Source organism: Chiloscyllium plagiosum, chromosome 25 (assembly GCF_004010195.1).
Source record: "Chiloscyllium plagiosum isolate BGI_BamShark_2017 chromosome 25, ASM401019v2, whole genome shotgun sequence".
NCBI classification, from domain to species: domain Eukaryota; kingdom Metazoa; phylum Chordata; class Chondrichthyes; order Orectolobiformes; family Hemiscylliidae; genus Chiloscyllium; species Chiloscyllium plagiosum.
This window is the reverse complement of record NC_057734.1, coordinates 47,816,328-47,841,881: the sequence shown is the minus strand read 5'-3', so window position 1 is coordinate 47,841,881 and position 25,554 is coordinate 47,816,328. Positions and strand designations below refer to the sequence as shown.

Genomic DNA, 25,554 nt, shown 5'->3' with positions numbered 1-25,554 from the left:
TGGACCTGACCAGGTAGTCACGAAGGGAACGGTCTTTGCGGAAGGCGGAAAGGGGTGGGGAGGGAAATATATCCCTGGTGGTGGGGTCCATTTGGAGGTGGCAGAAATGTCTTCGAATGATGTGGTTTATGCGAAGGTTGGTAGGGTGGAAGGTGAGCACTGGGGCTTTCTGTCCTCGTTATGGTTGGAGGGGTGTGGTTTGAGGGCGCAGGGGCGGGATGTGGACGAGATGCGTTGGAGGGCATCTTTAACCACATGGGAAGGGAAATTGCGATCTCTGAAGAAGGAAGCCATCTGGTGTGTTCTGTGGCGGAACCGGTCCTCCTGGGAGCAGTTATGGCAGAGGCGGAGGAATTGGGAATACGGGATGGCATTTTTGCAGGAGGTAGGGTGGGAAGAGGTGTAATCCAGGTAGCTGTGGGAGTCGGTGGGTTTGTAATAAAAAAAGTCAGTGTCATGTCGGTCGTCATTAATGGAGATGGAGAGGTCCAGGAAGGGAGGGAAGTGTTAGAGATGGTCCAGGTGGTCTCCACTCTGCAGGCACCCTGCCTCTATTCCTGATGAAGGGCTTTTGCCCGAAACGTCGATTTTCCTGCTCCTTGGATGCTGCCTGACCTACTGTGCTTTTCCAGCACCACTCTAATCTAGACTCTTGAGGTTCTGTCTTGTTTATTATGTATTGTATGAGAGTTATTCATGAATAGATAGAAACAACGTCATTATCTGGCAGAAAATATCACCTTTTTTTTAGATTTACCCATTTGTAAACTTGACACTAGTGGGTGATATTGAGTATTTTGCTTAATTGGGGAACCACTTTGACAGCTTCTCACTGAAAGAGATGCAGTTGATCAGGGTACACCTCTCGTAGGAAATGTTAGTGCTGTATTGTGTCACAATTCCCAGGCTCAACCCTTGGGTGAGTCAGCCACTCTGCAGCAGTGTTCTGGGCTACCCAGTGGGTTATTGGTCAGCGACAGGGTGGTTATAGTGAGAGTGAGTTGGGAGCTAGTTTTCAAGCAGGTCAGTCAGAATCCTCATTCCTGATAACTACTTAGCAACTCCAGGAGATTGCTAGTGTGTGTATATGCAAGGACAGGTATGAAAATAAGATGGAGTGGCTCTCCGATGTGTAGCCGCCTGCCATTCACTGTTTGTCAAGTCTGAAAGGAACAGAGGGAGGGATGTTAGCACAAAATAAAATTGAAGGGCCTTTCAAGTTGAGGCATACTTGAGTATCCCCTGTGAGTAAGAAGGCAGTGCTGTGTTGTATAATTAGCTCACTCTTAACTAAACATGATGCAGACCAAACCAGATCTCTGGGTAAGACAGGAAGATAACTCGTTCCATAAACTGTGGAAAATGCAGTCTGTGCTTTCCACTGCCTGTAGGAAGAGGCAGCATCCATCTAAAGATTGGAAATTCCTTCTTACTCGCATTAGATGTTCAGTAGGCTGGGAGCCAGTAGTTGCCTTTAAAACCACTTCACCTTCAACGACAAGACCTACAAACAAATCAACGGGATGCTTATGGGACCACCAATATCAGGACTCTTCGCAGAAGCAGTGATGCAGAGGTTAGAACGAACAACCCTTCCCACGATCCAGCCTAAGCTTTGGGTCCACTGTGTGGATGACATCTTTGTTATCCCAAAACGCAACAAAATAGAAGAAACCCACAAACGACATCCTTACTGGTATAAACTTCACCCAAGAGGAAGAGAACAACAACAGACTCCTCTTCCTCGACATTACGGTAGAACGCAAAGCCAATGGAGAGCTGCAGACCAGTGTTTACAGGAAAGCCACACACACTGACCAAATACTCAAGAGGCGCAATCATCCCAATACCCACAAATGGAGCTACATCAGGACATTATTTAAATGAGCCACAATACACAGCAGCATCCAGGAACTACGGGAAGCTGAGGAAAAACACGGGTACCCGATAAGCGCAATCCACCGATTCCTGCACAACAGACCTGAACATGAAGACACAACATGCCCAGAGACTCTCACCACCTTGCCATACATTAAGACATCTCTGAGATGACAACCAGACTATTCCTGCCCATAGCATCATGGTAACCCACAAACCTACCACCACACGGAAACAACTGATAAATTTAAAGAACCCCGTACCAACAACCAGCAAAACAAAAGTCATGTACAAAATACCCTGCAAGGACTGCAACAAACATTACATTAGACAGACAGGCAGGAAACTAGCCACCAGGATGCATGAGCACCAACTAGCCACTAAAATACACGACCAATTATCATTAGTATCCTTACGCACAGGTGAAGAGGGACACCAGTTCAACCGGGACAATACATCTATCGTTGGATGGGCTAAACAAAGACACGCGTGGAAATTCCTAGAGGCCTGGCATTAATCTGGAACTCCATTAACAAACATATTGATTTGGACCTCATTTACCAACCTCTTAGAAACAGAATCGGAAGTGATATCACCCAACACAACAGACCAAGACACACACATAGCAAGCGGGAGAGAACACCAGTGCTGCTTCAGAGGTTCACTGATGATTTTACCTGGCATGGTGACAAAACATCTGAGAACATATCTACCAGCTCAGCTAGCAAACTTACAACCTGAACCTCTATATAGTCTGTGAGGGTTGCTGTTCTGAAATTGTATACTTATAGTGCGCAATTGCAGCGACATCAGAATCTTGGTGGGTTAGGATTCCAGTGGGAATTGACACTTGGTGAGTTTGAATTCTAGTGGGTATAGTCTTTGTGGTCGAGATTCCAGTAGGTATGGCTAACTATATGGTTTGTTTTCAACACTGACAGTAGTTTCCAAATGCTATCTGCCAATAGAATATTCAGATTCATGTTGATGTACTGAATTACTCATACACCACAATTAATTTAAAATCATTACTTTATTGGTTTCAGCGGCGGTACCTTGGACTCCACAATGTCAGCAATGACAGATTTGTCAGTAGCCAGAATGGAGACTTCAGTACAAAGCAAACCCATTGACACACGGGGTCACACCAGTCTAAGTGTCCACTCTGAGAAAAATGGTGCTGCCAGTCAGTCATTACGTTTTGCAGAAGAGACAGGGAATCTCCAAATGATGCTGTCACAGGGCTTCTTTCCCTTTGCCCACTTTGTTCCTTCAAGGGCAGCCAAGGATAGCCAGGAACAACCCGTGCATCAGGAACTCCTGCTGCCCCCGTCTGCATTCCTGTTACCTGGGAAAGAGAATGTGAATGTAAGACTGTTACTCATCTGTGTGTTGTGTTTGTGAATCACCTTCTCTCTCTAGAAATACTGATTCTTGTAGTTTATTCCAATTAACATGACACCCACTTGATATCTGATCTTGGTGCACATTCCATTTATGAAAACTCAAACATTATATCCCAGTTTATCTACTCCTGTATTCTCTCACTTCCTCAGGCTGACTGCTGAAGTGCAAAATACTGGTTTGAGTATCAAAGCAGAACCTATTGCTTCAGTCTAATGGCATAGCAGCTCATCATGTAGAGAGAATAATGACCATTAATGACCTACATCTCACCAACATGTGACTCCATGTGAGTCTGTGATTAGCTGTTATTGGATTGTAAACCATGAGTATTTATATGAGAAACTGAATATACAATAGCCTAACATCATTTCTATAAAGTACACAACAAGCTTTAAAGTTTGAAGACTTTTATTGTAATAAACATATTAAAAGCAACACTAAACACTCTACTTTCAGCAGCTTGTACTCTGTCTGCAGACAAGTGATTCTCATTTAGTTATGAACATGATTGAAAGTTTCCCACTACTGTTAGCCCTTACTCTACACCTTTAATTGGCGAATCAGTCTCAGGGGCTGACTTCCTTTTCCTTTGCCAGTTGGGTCATGTCCATTCCCCGAACTGTGAGGATTAGACTGGAGATTGCTTCCCTCTGACCCCTGCAAGGTCAATCTTCCAGCCTACTTTAAATCTTCATAAGTTCTCTCTTTCATTTTTACACAAATTCTTACCGCTTTCTGCATAGTGAACATTTCCTTTGCTTCAGGTCCATGACTTCCCGTCTGTGATTAGCTGTTATTGGATTGTAAACCATGAGTATTTATATGAGAAACTGAATATACAATAGCCTAACATCATTTCTATAAAGTACACAACAAGCTTTAAAGTTTGAAGACTTTTATTGTAATAAACATATTAAAAGTAACACTAAACACTATACAGTCAGTAGCTTGTACTCTGTCTGCAGACAAGTGATCCTCATTTAGTTATGAACATGATTGAAAATTTCCCACTACTGTTATCCCTTACTCTACACCTTTAATTGGCGAATCAGTCTCAGGGGCTGACTTCCTTTTCCTTTGCCAGCTGGGTCATGTCCATTCCCCGAACTGTGAGGATTAGACTGGAAATTGCTTCCCTCTAACCCCTGCAAGGTCAATCTTCCAGCCTACTTTAAATCTTCATAAGTTCTCTTTCATTTTTACACAAATTCTTACCGCTTTCTGCATAGTGAACATTTCCTTTGCTTCAGGTCCATGACTTCCCGTTTCTGCCTCCTCCTTTTCTGACTTTCAGACAGCTGCGCACACGTTCATGTTTTTAAAGTTCACTGATAGGTTAAGAAACTTGCAACCGAGAACTATAGTGATCATCTATTGACTATCCCTTTCAAAGTCCAGCTCCATGACAATCTGGGCCCTGTTTTCAGCTAGAAATGCTAACATATATGTTGTATCTTGAAATTGAAGTACAGTTTGAAGTATAATTATTTATAAAGCTTGATATTCCAAACATATCCTCTGTGAAGACTAACAGTCTACCTGTCTTGTCACTAAAGTCTTTACAGCAATGACTGTGGTTTAAAAGTAATTGATTATGAAGTGTGTTGGAATGACTTAAGGGTTTGTTACCATTATAAATGGACATTCTCCCCTTGAATTGGAAGTTACTGAGTCAGAGAGAACTGGGAGGTGTGAAGCAGTTGTTCCCAGCTGGGGTATAGTGAAGACAGCTGGCCCCAGTATTTTCCTATATACACATAGATAGTTCTTTGTTTCTGTCAGTTAATGATTTCTGTAGAAGCAGCCCAGGGCTTCACAATTGCATAACTTTTCTCTTTTACACCCTGATGATGAGTTTTATTATACCTGAGAAAGGTAATTCTTGAGGGTCTCTTAAAGCAAATTACTCTCAAATGTACTTATTGTCAGCATTCAAAGTAGTTAGAGTCATAGTCATAGAGATGTATAGCATGGAAACAGACCCTTTGGTCCAACTTGTCCATGCTGACCAAATATCCTAACCCAATCTAGTCCCACCTGCCAGCACCCAGCCCATGTCCCTCCAAATCCTTCCTATTAATATATCCATCCAGATGCCTTTTAAATGTTGCAATTGTATTACCCTCCACCACTTTCTCTGGCAGCTCATTCCATACATGTACCACCCACTGCGTGAAAAAGTTGCCCCCGGGTCTTTTTTTTATATCTTTCCCCCTCACCCTAAATCTATGCCCTCTCATTCTGGACTCCCCCACCCCAGGGAAAAGACTTTGTCTATTTACCCTATCCATGCCCCTCATGATTTTATAAACCTCTATAATGTCACCCCTCAGCCTCCGACACTTCAGGGAAAACAGCCCTATCCTTGTAAATCTTTTCTGTACTCTGTTAAATTTTGCAACATCTTTCCGATAGGAAGGAGACCAGAATTGCACGCAATATTCCAACAGTGGCCTAACCACTGTCCTGTACAGCCGCAACATGACCTCCCAACTCCTCTACTCAATACTCTGACCAATAAAGGAAAGCATACCAAATACCTTCTTCACTATCCTATCGACCTGCGACTACACTTTCAAGGAGCTATAGTTCTAATTCTATTAGCCATCAATGGTTTCCAGGAAAGTCAAAGGTCAACCTGACATGCTGGAAATTCAGTCGATGAAGAATCATTATCAGAGTTCTGAATATTGAGGGAGTCTGAGTAATATCCTTATCAAAATTCTATGTTAGTTACAGCTGTTCAAGTATAATATATGGTGAAGCATTTTGGGATGTATCTGAGAGAAATATGAGACACTGTATTACGTGAATTCTTTCAACCAGAAGGGATGTGGATCTTCCTGAATGTTCCTCCTTTACTTTTAGATAAACATGGAGCAGGACAGGCACAGTCACGTTGCTGATGCTGAGCACATTCACAAGGATGAGAAAGGTTTGAGTTGGCAGTCACCCACAAATCCACAGCTGCTCTCTCAAGATGAATTTAGGATCAGGCCTGGATGTCACAGTATGTTTTCTCAGGACACAGGTAAATGAATAACTACCAGGCATATTTTTAATGAATAAAATTTATTGATTTTTGATTTTAATCAGTAATTACAGAAGGCAATGTTTAAAATGAGATGGTATCCAGTCAATACAATGTCAACATGACATCTCTTTGCTGTCCCAGCCAAAGTCCATCACATGTCAGCTTGACTCTGTGGTAACTCTTCCTTCTTGGAGTTACTCGGTCATGATTTCATTCTAGGAAATGTGCATCATATCTGGACCTTCATTTGGTTCAGTAGTGGACCACAAGATGTAGGAGCAGAAGTGGGTACGCAGCCCACCTGGTCTGCTCCACTATTCATTGACTTCATGGCTTTCCTAATAATCTCCAACTCAATTTTCTTGCTTTTTCCCCATAATCCTTGATTCCCTTACAGATGAAAAATCTGTCTATCTCAGTCTTGACTATACTTAATGGCCCAGCCTCCACAGACCCGTGTGGTAAAGAATTCCATAGATTCACTATCCTTTCAGAGATGAAATCTGTCTTAAATGGGTGACTCATTATCCTGAGGTTATGCCCTCTGGTCCTAGACTTTCCCACAAGGGGAAACAACTTTACCACATCTACCCTGTCTAGTCCCCTAAGATTCCTGTATGTTTCAGAAAAGTTGCTGTTATTCAAAAGAAGGAGCATTTTGGATGAAACATGAAAACAGAGGCCTTGCTTTATCTGTTCGGTTGAAATTAAAGGAAGCAATGATTCTGTCTTGAAGAAGAATGTGTGCAGGAAATCTTCATATCTTGCCCCATCATTTATTCCACAGTTAATGTTATCACTGCACCGTATGTGGAGTCTTGCTGTGTGCAAATTGACTGCTGCATTTGCTAAAACCAAAGATGGCTTTACCTCAAAAGCAATTGTTTTGAAACTTTGGAACATCTGATCTTGGGGAGAGGCCCTCCTGTAGATATAAAGCATTCCCTCCTTTCTCCCTCCCTGATGTGCTCCAGCCTTTGATGTCTTACTTCTGGAAATCTCCTGCTGTTTGGATGAGCAGTCTAAAATTCAATCATGAATTCACATACTTCAAAACCAGCAACTTCAAACCCAAACTACAAGTAAAAATATGAAGTGCAATTAGCACTGAGTGACCTGGGCTGGATTATCATGTCTTTGCAGTTCTAATTGGCCCCTGGTTAGTTTCATTACTCTGGTTGAGGGCTTTTAAGATAGCAACTATAACAGACTGGTATTTTAACACTTGAACTCGCCTACTGATTTTTGTGCTTCTGTTCTGTGCTGAGTTAAAGAAAGCATAATGAATTATGCAGATTCTGAAGGTAATGCTAATCTAGTTAGACACTCAGAGTTATTTAGTTCACATAATTCTTACTAACTCTGTCTTCTCTAGTGAAATTAGTGTAACAGTGCTGGTCCTGGGCCTTTATATAACGAGGAACGATATGCATCATCATTTATCTGTAACATCACAAGATAGATGTGCTATCTAAATATGAGGTTTCGGAGAACATCACAGCACAGTACAGGCCCTTCGGCCCTCAATATTGCACCAACCTATGGAACCAACCTGAAGACTATTTATCCTATTCCATTTTCATCCGTATGTTTATCCAATGACCATTTAAATGCCCTTAAAGTTGGCAAATCTACTACCGGTGAAGACAAGGAGTTGCGCACCCCTATTACCCTCTGAGTTAAGAAACTACCTCTGACATCTGCTCTATATCTATTCACCCCTCAATTTAAAGCTACGTCCCCTCGTGCTAGCCATCGCCATCTGAGGAAAAAGGCTCTGACTGTCCACCCTATCTAACCCTCTGATTATCTTATATATCTCAATTAAGTCACCTCTCAACCTTCTTCTCTCTAATGAAAACAGCCTCAATTCACTCAGCCTTTCATAAGACCTTCCTCCATACCAGGCAACATCCTAGTAAATCACCTCTGAACTCTTTCCAAAGCTTCCACATCCTTCCTATCATGCGGTGACCAGAACTGTACCCAATACTCAAGTGCAGCCACATCAGAGTTTTGTACAGCTGCAACATGACCTCGTAGCTCACAAACATCAATTCCTGTACCAATAAAAGCTAACACACTGTATGCCTTCTTAACAACCCTATCAACCTGGGTGGCAACTTTCAGGGATCTATGTATATAGACACCAAGATCTCTCTGCTCATCTACACTGCTAAGAATCTTACCATTAGCCCAGTACTCTTTATTTGTGTTGTTTCTTCCAAAGTGAATAGCCTCACACTTTTTCACATTAAACTCCATATGCCACCTCTCAGCCCAGCTCTGCAGCTTATCTATGTCCCTTTGTAACCTGCAAAATCATTCAACACTGTCCACAACTCCAATGACCTTCGTGTCATCTGCAAATTTACTAGCCCATCCTTCTATGCCCTCTTCCAGGTAATTTATAAAAATGACAAACAGCAGTGGACCCAAAACAGATTCCTGCAGTACACCACTAGTAAATGAACTCCAAGATGAACATTTCCCATCAACAATCACCCCCTGTCTTCTTTCAGCTAGCCAATTTCTGATCCAAACCACTAAATCACACTCAATCCCATGCCTCCGTGTTTTATGCCAGTTTTATCCCATGCCTTCCGTGGGAAAGCGTATCAAATGCCTTACTGAAATCTATTTATACCACATCAACTACTTTACCTTCATCCACCTGTTTGGTCACTTTCTCGAAGAAGTCAATAAGGTTTGTGAGGCACGACCTACCCTTCACAAAACCGTGTTGACTGTTCCTATTCAAATTATTCCTTTCTAGATGATTCTAACTCCTATCTCTTATAATGTTTTCCAACACTTTACCCAGAATCAAAGTAAGGCTCACTGGTCTATAATTTCCAGGGTTGTCTCTACTCCCCTCCTTGAACAAGGGGACAACATTTGCTATCCTCCAGTTTTCTGGCACTATTTCTGTAGACAATACAGGAAGAAATAATGTTAATCTTTGTGTTGAGCCGAAAACCCACAAAAACTATATACCTCATCGTGTAGGTCATGTCATTTTTCACAGCAGTGTTTTAAATATTGTCCGTAAAGGCTGGAGTATGTTTTTGAGAGAGAAAACCACACCTCTGCTTTAACAGCTACGTGCGATTATTTTTCATTGAACTGCAACTTTCCTCTCCCCGCCACCTCCACCAAAATCCCTCCCTACCCCCATCCCCTGCCATCTCGTCCCAAGATTCAGATAATGATTCTGATGGATGTAACCAACAATGTCGGCTAGAGGCAGAACTACACGAGATACGTCAGGAGATGCAGCGTTTCAATGATAACAAACAGAGCCTCAGGTATGTTCTTGGGTGAGCAGTCTGTGTTTGGCTTCTATTATCCCTGGAGCAGTTTGGGACAAAGTGTTATAATCCTCTTCTGTCGGAGTCGGGTTTCCTGATATTCCTGAGAGCTCAGATACAACTGTAGGTGTTGTTTACCGTAACTGGAAGAATTTGATACGTTTGCACCTCAGTTTGAAGTCTTCGGCAGCTGAAGCTGTGCAGCTGGGTTTTGGCCCCAATCTAAATCCAGGCTTGTTTGAGGTTGAGTTAAGGCACAATAAGACGTGTTTAAAAAAAAATATGAAGTGATTTTATAGAATCAAGGAATGGTTATGGTGTAGAAGGAGGCTATTAGGCCCATTGAGCCTATGTTACCTTTTCCAAGGAGCAATTCACCTAGTCCAGCACCTTTGCCATTCCACTAAGCCCTGCATATCCGTCCTTTTCAGCGAGTAACCCATTTCCTTTTACAAGCCTCAATTGATTTTGCCTTCTGTTGAATGGTGGGATAGGCTCAAGGGGCTGGATGTCCTACTCCTGTTCCTAATTCTTATGGTCTCCACCTCTCTCTCAAGCATCATGTTCCAGATCCCAAGCACTCACTTTGTTTTTCCTACTGTCATCATTAGATTTTTTTTAACCAATTAACATAAAAGCACCTCCTCATGTTCTTGATTCTTCCACTATTGGAACATTGTTTCCTTATCTACTCTACCTTGCAAATTTTGAGTAGTCTGTCAGATCTCTTCTCTGAGGAATCTATACTTCTCCAAGCAGCATAGTCATAACTTCTCCGATCTTTGTGCAAATCTGAAGTTTTGCCTCCCTGGAACTATTCCCATGAAGCTTTGCTATAATCCCTCTAATGCCTGTTGAAGCACTTTATACAGCTGCTCTGTTTCCTCCCACAGTCTAAGGATGTGCAGGTTAGGGGGATTGGCCATGGTAAATTGCTCATTGATCCTGCACTGACACACCCACCCAACCCCTACTCTATCCCTGTAACCCTGCATTAGCCATGGCTAATTCTCCTCCTGTGCACATCCCTGGACACTATGGGCAATTTAGCATGGCCAATCCACCTAACCTGCACATCTTTAGACTGTGGGAGGAAACCAGAGCACTTGGAGAAAACCTCTGCAGACATAGGGAGAATGTGCAAACTCCACGCAGTTGCCTGAAGGTGGAATTGAACCTGGCTCCCTGGCGCTGTGAGGCAGCAGTGCCACTGTGCCACTCAATCTAAAAACACTGGCATTAATTTTCCTTTTAAAAAGTGGTTGCACATTTAAGACAATGATTATAAAGAATTTCTGCTCTGAGTCCTTAGTCTTTTGAATTCTCTTCCATAATGGAGGTTCAGCCATTGAATATAATTAAGGCTGGGTTAGACAGATTTTTGATCTACAAGGGAGTGGAGAGTTATAGTGGGGCACTCAGTAAAGTGAAGGCCAAAATTAGATCAGCCGAGATTATATCAAATGGAGTGGGCGCGAGTGCCTCCTCCTACTCCTGATTCTTACAATATTTTAGTTTGCAGCGTTCCATTTCTGCTGCAGCAATGGACCTGAGGACCTTGTGCTTCATCTTTGTTCCTTTCAGAGCTTGTTTTTATTTTGGCGACACTGTTGTTGGATTTATTAGGTTCAGGCAAGATGGCAGATAGCTGTATAGTCAACAAAGAGTTTAGCAGTTAATTTAGTTTATCAGTTCCCTACAACATCTTAGCACAGTTTTCAAGTCCAAAGTTGTTAAGGAAGGCTGGTTTGCTTATGAGGACTGAATGGATATTTCGGCTACAGTCATCCTCAAATTGGATATTGATCATCAACTATTGAATATTTGATTAGTATCTCTCTAAAGCTGCATATCATGAAACTGGTTTTATATTTGAATCATATTTGTGTTCACTGTCCTCTGATCATTCCTGTACTCCTGAGTGACCCAGGTGGAGATATGAAATGCAAATATTGAGGTCCATAATGTGGTGTGTCAGAGGGGCACTGCCCATTCATCGGTCCCAACTCTGCTTCCTCATTTCTGTTTGCACATGGTCAGATTATATTGGCTTGAATGGGTTCTCTCGTTGTTACTGTTTGTTCATATAACCTTTCTGAAATCGCTAGAGTCTGGCAAATAGAGGTAGTGTCATTCAACATCTAACTACCCTCTCACAGAAATGGACTGTGAGTCCGTTTCCGTTCGTTCCCCTCACAAAACCTGGTGGATGTGTCCCCATTATGTTCCCTTCACTGGCATGGGAACCCATCTCTGGACAATGGCCTCTGACCCCACCCACAGTATATCCTGCTAGAAACCGCCTGTGATCCCATTCCCATTCTGTTTCTGAGCAAAGGCATAGGAACCAATCTTTGCTCTGTTCTTCAAATGGCCTGTGAGCCCATCCCCAATCTGTTGCCTAGCGTGGGGTTGTGAAGCCATCCCAGCCCTAATCTCCGAACAATAACCTACTCTGTAAAATTATTTTTTAAAAGGCACTTTCTTTTTTGAAGATCCTGGCGGAAACAGGCCTCAGTACTCCGAAACTGGCTGCAGGTAAATGCTGTACACAAGGGGGAGGATGTGCTGGAGATCAGACAGGAACTAAAACAGGTAAATATGTGGAAGTATAACTGATTCATGATCATTGAACTGGCTGGGTTGATCACTATTAATACCTTATGAGCTGAATAACTTCTGTCAAACTGGCAATAAACAGGCTGATATTCTCGAACAGATTGATGTTAAGAAGGAGGATCCGCTGGAAAGTTCGAAAAACAGGATAGGTCAGTCCCCTGGGCCAGATGTGATATACCCAAGGTTACCATGGAAAGGAAGGGAATAGATTGCTGCGCCTTCGGTGATGATCTTTGCGTCCTCACTTCCACTGGAGTAGTACCAGCTGACTGGAGGGTAGCAAATGTTATTCCCTTGTTCAAGAAAGGGAATAGGGATAACCCTGAGAATTACAGACTTACTTTGGTGGTGGGCACATTATTGGAGGGGATTCTGAGAGACAGGTTTTATGATTAATTGGAAAAGCAAAGTCTGATTAAAGATGGCTTTGTGAGGGGCAGGTCATCCCTTACAAGCCTTATTGAATTCTTTGAGGATGTGACATAATGCATTGATGAAGGTAGAGCAATGGATGTGGTGTATATGGATTTTACCAAGGCATTTGATAAGGTTCACATGGTAGGCTCATTCAGAAAGTTATAAGGCATTGGATACAGGGAAATTTGGCTGTCTAGATACAGAATTGGCTGGCCCATAGAAGACAGAGAGTGGTCGTAGATGCAAAGTATTCAGCCTGAAACTCGGTGACCAGTGGTGTTCTGCAGGGATCAGTTCTGGGACCTCTGCTCTTTGTGATTTATATAAATGACTTGGATGAGGAAGTGGAATGAGTAGATTAGTAGGTTTGCTGATGATAAGGTTGGTGGAGCTGTGAATAGTGTGGAGGGCTGTTGTAGGTTACAACGGGACATTGACAGGGTGCAGAACTGGGCTGAGAAGTGGCAGATGGAGTTCAACCTGGAAAACTGTGAAGTGATTCATTTTGGAAGGTTCAGTGTGAATGCAGGATACAGGGTTAAAGGCAGGATTCTTGGCAGTGTGGAGGAACAAGGATCTTGGGGTCCATGTCCATTAATCCCTCAATGTTGCCACCCAAGTTGATAGAGTTGTTAAGAAAACGTATGGTTGTCAGCTTTCATTAGCAGGGGAATTGAATTGAAGAGCTACGAGGTTATGCTGTAGCTCTATAAAGCCCTGGTTAGAACACACTTGGAATATTGTGTTCAGTTCTGGTTGCATCATTATAGGAAGGATGTGGAAGCTTTAGAGAGGTTGCAGAGGAGATTTACCTGCTTGGACCTGAGGGCATGTCTTATGAAGAAAGTTTGAGGCAGTTAGGACTTTTCTCATTGGAGCAAAGAAGGATGAGAGGTGACTCGACAGAATGTACAAGATGATGAGAGGCATAGATAGAGTGGATAGTCAGAGACTTGTTCCCAGGGCAGAAATGTCTGTCATGAGGAGGCATAATTTTAAGTGATTGGACAAAGGTTTAGGGGAGATATCAGAGGTAGGTTCTTTACACAGAGTGTGGTGGGTGCGTGGAATGCACTGCCAGCAATGGTAATACAGTCAGATAGAATCACATTAAAGTGATTCTTGAGAAAGCACATGGATGATAGTAAAAAGAAGGGTATGTAGGTTAGGTTGATCATGGAGTAGGATAAAAGATTAGCACAATATCGAGGGCCGAAGGGCCTGTACTGTTCTATGTTCTAAACTTACAGTATTAACTGATAGATTAGGTTGGTACCGTTGGCATCTCTTGAATACTGCAACTTCAGCAGAGCAAAGTTTAAAAAAAGTAATCTAATTAATGTATATGGTTTAAACCAATTTTCTTTCATCATATCTCCCACTTATTCAGAGACAAACAGACAGAGACAGTTAAGGGATAAATTGAAAATAAAATAAAAGCATTGTAACTGTTCACTTATGTAGTTTTGGTTGCTAGACCTTTACGCAATCCGCAGATAATGAGTTGTTCACAGGCAAAAGGACTGTATATCTTGCTTGAATTTCAAGGTCAATGCAAACAGCTTTCACAAACCACTGGAGACATTTACATTTTGCAGAATGATTTCTTTTCTCAGAACTTTCAGTAATTCAATAACTGGAGGACAACTAGAGAACAACAAAAATTCTATCCAACCCCATCCACATGCCCAAAGCCCAGTCCAAGCCAATTTAATATTTGTTTTCTCTTTCTTTATTTTCAACATTCTCTTTGATTGCCCCTTTTAATACCCAAGCAGCTGCCAGTCCTTGAGAATAATACATCTCAGATGCTGAAACATCTGTACTGTTCTTCGAATAATAACCAACCTGCAGTTAATTTTCCAGGGGCAGTTCCTGAACAAATAGCAGTTTGTTTGCTCTTCCCTTTTTTTTTAGAAAAGACAGGCTGCTACTCAAAGTCCAAAATTCAACTCTCAAGCTCAAAGGTCCAAACCAAAAATGAGGAACATAAAGAAGCACTGATTTTTTGCAATGGGTAGCAAAAGCAAGGAAGCAGATTATTGTCTGAATGGCCATAGATTGGGAATGTGGGGGCTGGGATTTCCACGAAGTCTGTGTGTCATTGTACACTAGACATAGAATCTCTACAATGTGGAAATAGGCCATTTGGCTTATCAAGTCCACACCAACCTTCCGAAAAGCATCCCACCCACACCTAGCCCCCTACCCTATCCCTGTAACCCTACCTTTCCCATGGCTAATCCATCTAACCTACCCATCCATGGTCACTATGGGCAATTTTCCATGGCCAATCCACCTAACCTGCACATCTTTGGATTGTGGGAGGAAATTGGAGCACCTAGAGGAAACCCACCCAGGCACAGGGAGAAAGTGGAAACGCCACACAGACAGTTGCCCAAAGGTGGCATCGAACCCGGGTCCCTGGCGCTGTGAGGCAGCAGTGCTAACCCCTGAGCCACCATACCACTCCGGGAAGTAAGTATGTAGATACAATAAGTGAAGAAGGCAAATGATATGTTGGCCTTCACAGTGAGAGGATTTGAGCACAGGAGCAGGGATGTCTTACTGCATTTGTACAGCCCTGTGGTGAGACCACACCTGGAGTACTTTGTGCAGTTTTAGTCTCCTTATCTGAGGAAGGATGTTCTGGTCATTGGGGTGGGGGGGGGGGGGGGAGTGCAGCAGAGCTCTACCCGACTGATCGCAGGACTGGTGTATAAAGAGAGACTGGATGTTTAGGATTGTGTTCACTGGAGTTTGGAAGAAAGTTACCATAATCGTACCAGAACCGTAGAGCTGCACTCTCAGTAGAAATAGATGAGAGTTGGTGCTTTAACCTGAGGGTCACTAAGCCTCGGGTGAGGGGAGAGGTTGTGAAGAGTCATAGAGTTGTGCAGCATGGTAACAGGCCCCGTGGCCCAGCTTGACCAAGCCACCCAGTTTTTACAATTTAAACTAGTCCCATTTGCCTGCATTTGGTCCATATCCCTCCAGGCCTATCCCATCCGTGTGCCTGCCTAAATATTTCTTAAATGACAAAATTGTACTCACTTGCACCACTACCTCTGGCATCCATTTCCAGACACTCACTACCCACTGTGTGAAAAAATTCCTCTCTGGATTCTTTTGTATCTCTCCCCTCTCACCTTAAAACTATGCCCTCTAGTTTTAGACTCCCCAACCATGGGGAATAACTGTTAGCTTTCTACCTTATCTGTGCCTCTCATGATTTTATAGATCTCTATAAGGTCACCCATCAGTCTCCTATGCTCCAGGGAAAAAAGTCTCAGCCTATCCAACCTCTCCTTATAACTCAAATCTCAGTGAAGTTTTTCTGCACTCTTTCTAGTTTAAAATATCCTTTCTATAGTAGAGCAACCAAAACTGCATGCAGTACTCCAAATGTGGCCTCACCGAGGTCTCATACAACTGCAACAAGACATCTCAACTCCAGGACCCAGTGCCCTGACTGGTGAATGCTACTATGCCAAAAGCCGTCTTCATGGCCCTGTCGACCTGAGAATCTATTTTCGAGGAGCTATGAACTTGTACCCCTGGATCTCTTTGTTCTGTAACATCCCTGAGGGTCCTACTGTAGATGGTGTAAGTTTTTCCCTGGTTTGACCCACCAAAATGGAACAGCTTGCATTAAACTAAATTAAACTCCATCTGCCATTCTTAAGCCCATTGGCCCACTTGATCAAGATCTCACTGTATTCCCAGATAACCTACATTGCAGATGACACCATGATTGGTGGTATAGAGGACAAACTTACTAACCATACCTCCTAAATTCTCATCTAAATCGTTTATATAATTTACGAGCAATAGTGGACCCAGCACTGATCCCTGTAGCACACCATTGGTTACAGGCCTCCAGTCTGAAAAACAACCCTCTGCCACTCCCCTCTTCTACTGTCAAGCCAATTTTGTGTCCAGTTGGCTAGCTCTCCCTGGATACCATGAGATTTAACCTTATCCAACAACCTACTATGAATACCTCGTCAAAGGGCTTTCTAAAGTCCATGTAGACAACATCTACTGCACTGCCCTCATCTACTTTCTTGGTCATCCCTTGAAAAAACTTGACCATAGTCCTTCATGGTAAGGACTGTGCATGAACTGAACTGAACTGTTGGTATCATTGTGCATCACAAACCAGCCATCTCACCATCTGAGCTAACTGACCTCTGGATGGAGGTTAGAGGAATGAGTGGGGATCTTATGCAAACCTATAAAACTCTTAACTGGACTAGCTAGGGTAAATACAGGAAGGTTGTCCCTGATGAGACCGGGGGAGTCCAGAACCAGGGGTCATGGTTTAATAATACGGAGGTAGGCCGTTGAGGAGTTAGGTGTAGAGAAGCTTTTTATCCAGAGAGTGGGGAACCTGTGAAATCCTCTGCCACAGAAAGCAGTTGATTCCAAAACATTAAATGTTTTCAAGAAGATGTTAGATATTGTTCTTAGGGCAAAAGGAATCAAAATGCAAGGGGGAAAGTGGGAACTGAAATGGATGATCAGCTGTGATCGCATTGAATAACACAGCATGTTCAAAGGGCTGAATAGCCTATTCCTGCTTCTATGATTTCCCTCTTAGTAAATTCATGCTGATTCTGTCCTACCCTGTCGCTGTTTTTCAACTACTGTGCTATTAAAATATTTCATAATGGACTCCAGCATTTTAATGGTTTAACACATCACATACTGCACAGCCCCAAAGCTCTGAGACAAAATCCTGCCAGTGCACAGAAAGCTGTTTGACACCTGACAAAGAGGTTAGTGATGTAACTGCAATGCCATTTCACCCTTGATGCAGCAGGTCATTCAGCATTTCCTTTGGAATATTCAACTTTCTATTCCTCCGTTTTAATCTGAGGCTGATTAAATTATTCACTCCACATTCAGCCTCTCCCAGAGACTATTGGAGTTTATCCAGGGTTGGGAAATGCATTTTATCAACTTATTTATTAGATGATGATAGGTGATGCTGTGATGGTAACGTCACTGGGTTGTAATCCAGACGACCAGATTACTGTTCTGGGAGGATAAATTCAAATCTAACCGTGGCAGCTGGTGGAATTTGAACTCAGTTCATAAAATCTGGAAACTGAAACTAATCTCAATGGTGGTGACCATGACAACTATCATAGATTGTTGTATGAAACCCATCTGATTCACTCGTGCCCTTCAGGGTAGGAATGGTGGCTCAGTGGTTAGCACTGCTGCCTCACAGTGCCAGGGACCCCGGTTCGATACCAGCCTCGGGCGACTGTGAGCACATTCTCCCATTGTCTGTGTGGGTTTCCTCCGGGTGCTCCGGTTTCCTCCCAAAATTCAAACATGTGCAGGTTAGATGAATTGGCCATGCTAAATAACCCAGTGTTCAGGGATGTGTTGATTAGGTATATTAGCCAGGAGTAAATGTAGAGTAATAGGGTAGGGAATGGGTCTGGGTGGGTTACTCTTTGGAGGGTTGGTATGGAATTCTGTGAAATCTGCCATCCGTACCTGGTCTGTCAAGCCACCTAGTTCAAGGGCAGTTAGAGGTGGGCAACAAATGCTGACTTTGCCAGTGACACCCTCAACCTGTGGAAGAATTAAAATTTATTGATTTCAGAGACATTGGAAAATAAGAAAAAGGAGAAGTGATTAGGCCATTCGAGCTTGCTTATGGCTGATCTTCGATTCAAAGCCATTGTCCTGCACTATCCCCATGTCCTTTGATAATAAATGTATCGATCTCTGTCTTGAACATACTCAGTGGCTGAACCATCACAGTTTTCAGGGGGAGAATGCCAAAGGTTCTTCACCTTCTGAGTGAGGAGATTCTCATCACAGTCCTACCTTCTACTCTGACACATACCGTTTGGTTTTATACCTTCCAGCAAGGGAAAACGTTCTTCCTCCCATCGATGCTGTCAATCTGCTTCAATGAGATCACTTCTCAGTCTCCTAACCTCTGAAGAGAGATGGAGGAGACTGGATCTACATTCTCCAAAGGACAATCCCTCTGTTCCAGGGATCTGTTTGACGAATCTTCCTTGCACTCTTTCTATGGCAAATATATCCTTGGGTAAGGAGATCAAAAATGTGTTTAGTACTCATGGTACAGTCTTCACAAGGCTCTGTATAATTGCAGCAAGGCTACTTCTGTATTTGAATCCTCTCAGTAAAGGTCAATATACCATTGCCCTTCCTAATTACGTGCTAACTTTCAGTGGCTTTTGAACAAGAGCACCCAGTTCCCTTTCGACATCAACATTTCCCGGTCTGCCCCCTTTTAGTAATTACTCTGCTTTTCTGATTTTTCTTCCATGATCTTCCACTGCATTATGGCCATTTGCCTTCAGGCATTTGTACCTGATGAGGCAATACTTACGTTAACGTAAGAACTAGACATGGGTAACTCGGTACTGAAAGGTTGAACAGACTTGTTACTCCTCCTGGTGTGTAACAGACACAGGCATTTCTGTATGTGGGCTAATACTAAGTGTCATGCTTCAAATGGCCTCAGTTAGGATGCAGTCTGAGACCTTTATACCCTCCGGTCACATGCAGCAATGATAGCATGTCTCTTAAAGTTAGACTACATGTTAATGGAAACATTAGTATTCCAAACAGATATAGATGGTTGTGCATAGCCATGTGTTGTTAGCTCTGCTTTTACCTGTTTGTATAATTGTCATTTCAGGAACTTAAATTTGCTTTCATTCTGATCCTATGATTGTATACCTGTTTGGAATGGTACGTGTTGTGCCCCATTACCATTGTTTGCTGACTTGGTTGTCTTCCTGTTGGTAGCTGTCACTCATTAACATTGTACAAACACCATTGTCAGAGTTTGTTTCCTCTCTGTTCATGATCGGCGTGTTGTTCATTGATCTGCGCTGGCTTTAATGATTCAGTATATAGCACCATATTCACTCTTTTTAAAAATTCACACCTGGGCTGGGAACATGGCTGGCTGGGCCAGCATTTATTGCCCGTCCCTAGTTGCCCTTGAGAAGGTAGGGGTGAGCTGTCTTCTTGAACCACTGCAGTCCTCCTGTTCTAGGTGGACACATTGTTAGGGAGGGAATTCAAGTAATGTCTCCATAGGATCTGGGCTGTTTTTATATCCTAGAAACCTGTGGGATAGTACCTAAATTTTAGTGATTGGATTTCTGACTTGCACTCTGTTTAGTGCTTGTTTTGGGTAGTTTCTATCTCATTGCGTGCCTCTTTCATTTACCTCTGTCTTTGAAAAAGAATAGCCTGTGTCTCAGAATGATTAGGAGAAAGTGAGGGCTGGAGATCAGAGCTGAAAAATGTGTTGCTGGAAAAGTGCAGCAGGTCAGGCAGCATCCAAGGAGCAGGAGAATCGACATTTCGGGCATAAGCCCTTATCTCAGAATAATTAGTCAATTGGTTGGTGGATGAGGTTGCTCGCTTTGCCTTCCAGCCATAACTTGTGCTGGGGATGATAGTCTCCTCTATTAGGTTGCATGAGAATTCAGCAACACATTGTGCAAACCTTGTTTGTTACTCAACTCTGTTGATCATTGATTTTGATAGAATGTACCATTCGTTCCACTAGACTGAGCAAGGACAGTGGAGTGACGTACCCTATACCAATAAACTTCAATCTGTGTCAAACCCAATCCAATCCCCGTAAGCCATACATACTGAAAATAAGTTGTCTCAGCGATGGTAGCACTTGTGTGTTGCCAAGTCATTGAATAATTTTAAGTATCTTGAATCATGTTGTGAGACATTTCAAGTGAAGGTTGGACTTGAACTTATTTGGAGAAGTAACCCGTCACTAGGATGTAATCATTTCCATGACGATGAATGGATTTATCGCCTTCCCCCAGCTCCATCCCCCTATTATTGTCAGGACTTCCTCAAAAATACCTTTTGCAACTCCTGTAGTTGCTCACCTTCAGCAGTTAACACTGGTTCAGGCCAAAACGTAAGAGATAAACCTTTGGAACAGATAAATCTTCAGCTTCATCTGATTCAATTGAATCACCTCTGGTCTGTTCCATCCCAGTGAGTGTAGTTTAAATCTTGTAAATTGTCAGTAAATGGGGATCTATGTATATGAGCACCCTGCCACTGCTGAAGCCAAATTGAGATTGTGTCATGGCATTGCAGTGTGTAGAATTAGTAATTAGTCAGATGGTCTCCTGTGGGTTGTACAATGCTACTTGCTAGGGTACATTATGGTAGTATGTTGGCACTAGCCCCTCTGTCAATTTTAGCTTTGAGGGTGTATCGTCCTATCTTTTCAGGATAGGTGCTGTTAGTGGTTATAAAACCTACACTGATTATCCTGTACTACCAACGTGGAATTTGAGATAAATGCTGAGGCAAGTTTGGTCTCCTCCTTAAATTGGCTTTTTACTCTGTACACTTCATCGATGTTTTGGGTTGTGCACATTCTTAAGACATACCTTGCTGCCCATGTTGTGTTGTACCACCTTGTTAGTCACCTGTATTTTGTTCTGAGGTTTGGAACCAGATTTTCTGAACATGTGCACCAATGCCACTTAGTAATTGTTCAGCAGAAATGATCTCCAACCAGCAGATAGCTTTTACCATTAATTTCCATTAACATCAAGGGTAATCATACTTACCTCACCTCTGAAATTGAGCTGTTTCATACATATTTGGGCCAAGGCTGTAATGAGCTGAATGACCCTGATGGAAGCCAAACAGGTAACTGCTGAGCAGTTACTGCATGGCAGCACGGGTGATAGCACCTTCCATCACTTATTAGTCGACTCTCAGTCGACTGTAGGGGTGGTAATTGGCTCAGTCATAGTGCCACACAACAATACTTTGAGGATACCCTCCAAAGGCAGGATTGTGTAGTGATCACTCTTAACAATACTGTCATGGACAAAGGCATCATCAGCCTGCAGTGGTGAGGATGAGGTTAAATATGTTTTACCTTTGTTTCCTAAGGGTCTCCCTTTGTCATTTGGTATCTTGGTGTGTAGATGCTAAATGGGGAAATAGACTCAACAGTGTAAGTTTTATGTTAGCAAATGAGTTACATTACCCCAAAAATCATCATATGCTCTCCTCTGGATTTACTAATGTCTTGTAGGGTGTGGTATGGTTTTAGAGTTTAATTACTTTGGTAGATAACTTTGCCAAGTTTCTGGGTCAAGAATGAACTATACCATGTACAAATGGAGATACCACCTGAAATTGTATGTAAAAATATCATCCTCTGAGCATGCCATCTGTGCTTCATGGCAAGGCAACAGTAACCTTAGCAGGGTTTCCAGAAATGGCAGTCTTAATGTTTAGTAATCTGCTCTATATTGTCAGGCAGCTTTTTTAAAAAAAACTGTTACACTAGAAAGAAATTACCAAATATAGATATGTTTGTAATGGTAGACATCTTAACAAGCAGGAGACCATCACATGGGATGTTGGCAAGCAGAAGTTACAGGATTGCAGCTCCCAGAGGGTTTGAACCTTCTCTTCCTCTTTTAGATAACCACTGTGCAGAAATTCACCACTGCCTGGGAAACACAGTCGGAAAAAGCAAAGCTGGTGTAATACTGTTACATATCATGAAATCTTCTTACTTTGACACCATCTGTACAATTACAAACAGCCACAACAAAATTGAATGTGTTTATGCTGACTGTGCAGTTGATGGAACTAACGGGATCTGTTTATGCTTTGATTTATTTGTTTAGCTGGAGACTGATATTGAAAAGTTTTCAAAGAAGCTGCGCAAGGATGAACCTTACATACAGGGCCACGTTGCGAGAGTTCAGGAGATCCGGCAAATCCTGACTCAGAAAGATCAGTAATCATCACTTTCGAGTTTGCTGTCTCTGTGATGTGTTTTGCCAAAGCAGAAAATCTCAGACTTAGCCCCTGAAAGAGGGAAACCAGCATAGAGTTTGAAGCACATGTTCCAAATGGAGTCATGAAAGCAAATTCTGAACTTATTTTCACAACAGTCTTTACACAATATGGTGAATGGCAAGCAGGTGTAGCATTTACTGATTTAATAACTGGTATTTAGTTAATTTGTAACTGTAGAAGGTTATAAATCAATCTGTAATCATGTAAATATATTCCAAAATAAAGATTATTAAACCAAGAATCTCATCCGAATATGGACTTGTTTCCACACTGTAGGAATTATATGAATACAAGGTGAAGTTTAAACTATTTCTCAAACTGCCCAAATTGGATGGCCTTAAAGTCCTCACCTTCGTTTCAAAATTTATTTGTACCTTACTCCCCCGAATCTCCTTTAGCCCCATAACGTCCTGGTGTTTCTTGCATCAGAACACTACAAAGAACTGTTGAAGTAAATATCATCATTACCTGTCCATTCACTTAACCTAAACATTTCTCACAGCTTACATTCCCATCAAGTTTATAGTTTTTTTCCTCACCCTCCTTTCCTGAACTGTAGTGCAACATTTTCCCCTTCCAATCCACTGGGATAATTTGGGGAAATTTTAGTTCATAGCCCATCTTCACTTTTGACAGTTACCCCTTCTGTAACTCCATTAGTGTCTCTGCACAGAAACTTACTGTGGGGAGAATTCCCAATGGAACATGATAAAATACTGAAAGATGGAACAATCAGCCAGTCCCAACATTCAAGAAATATCAATAATACAGTTGTGCTATATTACGTCCAGGTATGATTTAAAAAAAACATGTGGGAGCTATGTGGAAGTTTTCAAACAAACCCGAATGAAATCAGTGAACAATTCTCGTGAAACACTAGAATTTTATTGTATTCATTGGTCTCTGTGGCAGCTTTCACTCTTCCACAGGGAAATTAAACTGCAGTGAATATTCAACACTGTTTAAACCAGGTACTCCTGAAGCAACCACACACACAAATAAAAATCACAAAAATACAACCGACTGGCACAATTAAATTTTTTAAAATCTTGTTCCTTGTGATTATCTGCAGTTAAGTGATGACACCCCTTCTGCCTCCCACATACACTCTCACAATCAGAGAGAAAATCAGGAAAGTGGTCTCAGGTTCCAAAAAGATATGTCAGAGAGTTTGCTATAGCTACAGGTTTGGGGCTTCAACAGATAAACAGACAACAATCCTCGGAACACTATGGCATCAGAAAAAGTCAGAATTTAACACCGTGAACCAATCACCCTTATTCTCACTTATGGACTTAGTAATGCCCAATGAAGGTACAGAACATGGGCAAAATCTTTTGTTGTTAACATGTCCCCATCGCCGCAAGGTACCTCCCTCTGAATTCAAGTACGTGATATGCATTAACATTAATGAACAGATTGGGAGATGAAATTCCTTCAGCTGTTCCACTGCTTAGACATTATTACAGAATCGGCAGACTTAGAGAAAATATAAACTCATTTTGCATCATTTAGATTTTCTCAGACCCCAGACAAAAGCCAATTCTCGACAGCAAAAGAGAAAATGCTGGAAAATCTCAGCAGGTCTGGCAGCATCTGTAAGGAGAGAAAAGAGCTGACGTTTCGAGTCTCTGCCAGACCTGCTGAGATTTTCCAGCATTTTCTCTTTTGGTTTCAAATTCCAGCATCTGCAGTAATTTGCTTTTATCCTGTTCTAGAGTGTGTTAGGTGACCTGTTTTACATCTTGCACCAGACTTTGATCCTCAAATGAGGAAATGGAAATTAGTGTCTGAGTTAAAAACTGAAACCAAAATATAGTAGCCCAAGATTTAGCACTTCACCCCTCAGTTCTAGAAAAACACACCACATTGACCAAAAAAAAACAGATGAGCTGAATTAAGTTTTGGTATAGTCATTAAATTTATTTTCTCTGAAATGTGATTGGATGAGAAACTGCATTGATTTCTTTTTAGTATATAAAAATACTGCATTAACTAAACGTTAGAATGACCCACTGGTTCACCTGCATGGAGCTATTCAGCAAATACTTGAGCATCCCCAGTTCCTGCACAAGTTGATCGGAATCTCCTGCCACTGCCAAAGAGACCAGGGCCCTTAAACTCAGCCCATTTTCCAAGTCTCATTATTCCTGGTGACCTGCCAGGTTCTCCCTTTGTACGGAGAGATTACGGCACTGCATATGCTCTGAAAGTTCAATTGGGTTGGGTCAGTACACCTTTCAGGAGAATCCATAATGGTACAGCTGGTCCCTCAGATGGAGGCAATGAGAGATGCTTCTGCAGTAATGATGAGGTGAGGAGTAGGAGGAATTAAAACCGCATTTCCGTTATGGCCATTTTTCACCATTCTTTAGTCCAACCTCACTCCTCAGTGCTCCAATCCAATTTGAGATGCCATTGATGGGAACTGTATTATATGGAACCGAGAGCCTCACCAAACCTGATCTTCTGTCCAGGTTTAAGGTTAAAAGTAAAGTCTTTCGGTGCCTCAAAGATGAGAACAATGGTGGAGCCCAGGTTAAACTCCCCGAGATGCTCACCCTTCCTCATGTTAATCCCTTTGTTGTTGTTTGCAGCAAAGCTGAAGTCGTTGTAAGAGCCCTTCATGTAGCGGGGACTATTGGTATGTAGGTCCTTCATAAGACAAATGAAACAGTGAATATTCACTTCTCCAGCAATCCTTAATAATGTATCACAGCCAAACAATAAAAACTGCATTTACATCCCAGTACCAGATCTATATTATAGTCTACAACTGTGCCTCCCAAACTTTTTCCCAGTGATCCTATGCAGAAAAATACTTCAATTGCTCATCAAGAATGGGAAGGGTGGGGAGAGGGGAGCTGGAAGACTGTCTGGGAGGAGGCAAGAGGCCAGGAGGGAGGCAAGGTGCCAAATCGTAAGGCATTTTGAACAAGCTAGTATTTTATTGTTTTTGTTTGGAAGCAGGAATCAGGTGTCAAAGGTCAGTCAGTAAGGATATACTCA

At 42.2% G+C, this 25,554-nt stretch overlaps 2 protein-coding genes across 12 annotated transcripts in view; one reads left to right on the top strand and one right to left on the bottom strand.

The window, feature by feature from the left end:
• sfi1 (SFI1 centrin binding protein) overlaps positions 1-22,840 on the top strand; it is a 134,830-nt gene extending 111,990 nt beyond the window's left edge. For 3 of the 4 annotated variants that reach the window (XM_043716109.1, XM_043716110.1, XM_043716108.1), the window contains 5 exons: positions 2,925-3,246; positions 6,154-6,316; positions 9,519-9,627; positions 12,126-12,225; positions 22,371-22,840. In XM_043716109.1, the coding sequence (XP_043572044.1) occupies positions 2,925-3,246; positions 6,154-6,316; positions 9,519-9,627; positions 12,126-12,225; positions 22,371-22,487 (811 nt within the window). In that variant the 3' untranslated portion in view covers positions 22,488-22,840. Of the gene's footprint in view, positions 1-2,924; positions 3,247-6,153; positions 6,317-9,518; positions 9,628-12,125; positions 12,226-22,370 lie in introns of those variants that run through there. The other variant, XM_043716111.1, reaches the window with a different exon arrangement.
• Positions 3,149-25,554, bottom strand: part of pisd (phosphatidylserine decarboxylase) — a 124,646-nt gene continuing 102,240 nt past the window's right edge. For all 8 annotated transcript variants that reach the window (XM_043716113.1, XM_043716114.1, XM_043716116.1 and 5 more), the window contains exon 7: positions 3,149-3,226. In XM_043716113.1, coding sequence (XP_043572048.1) covers positions 3,189-3,226 — 38 coding nt within the window. In that variant the 3' untranslated portion in view covers positions 3,149-3,188. The remainder of the gene's footprint in view (positions 3,227-25,554) is intronic.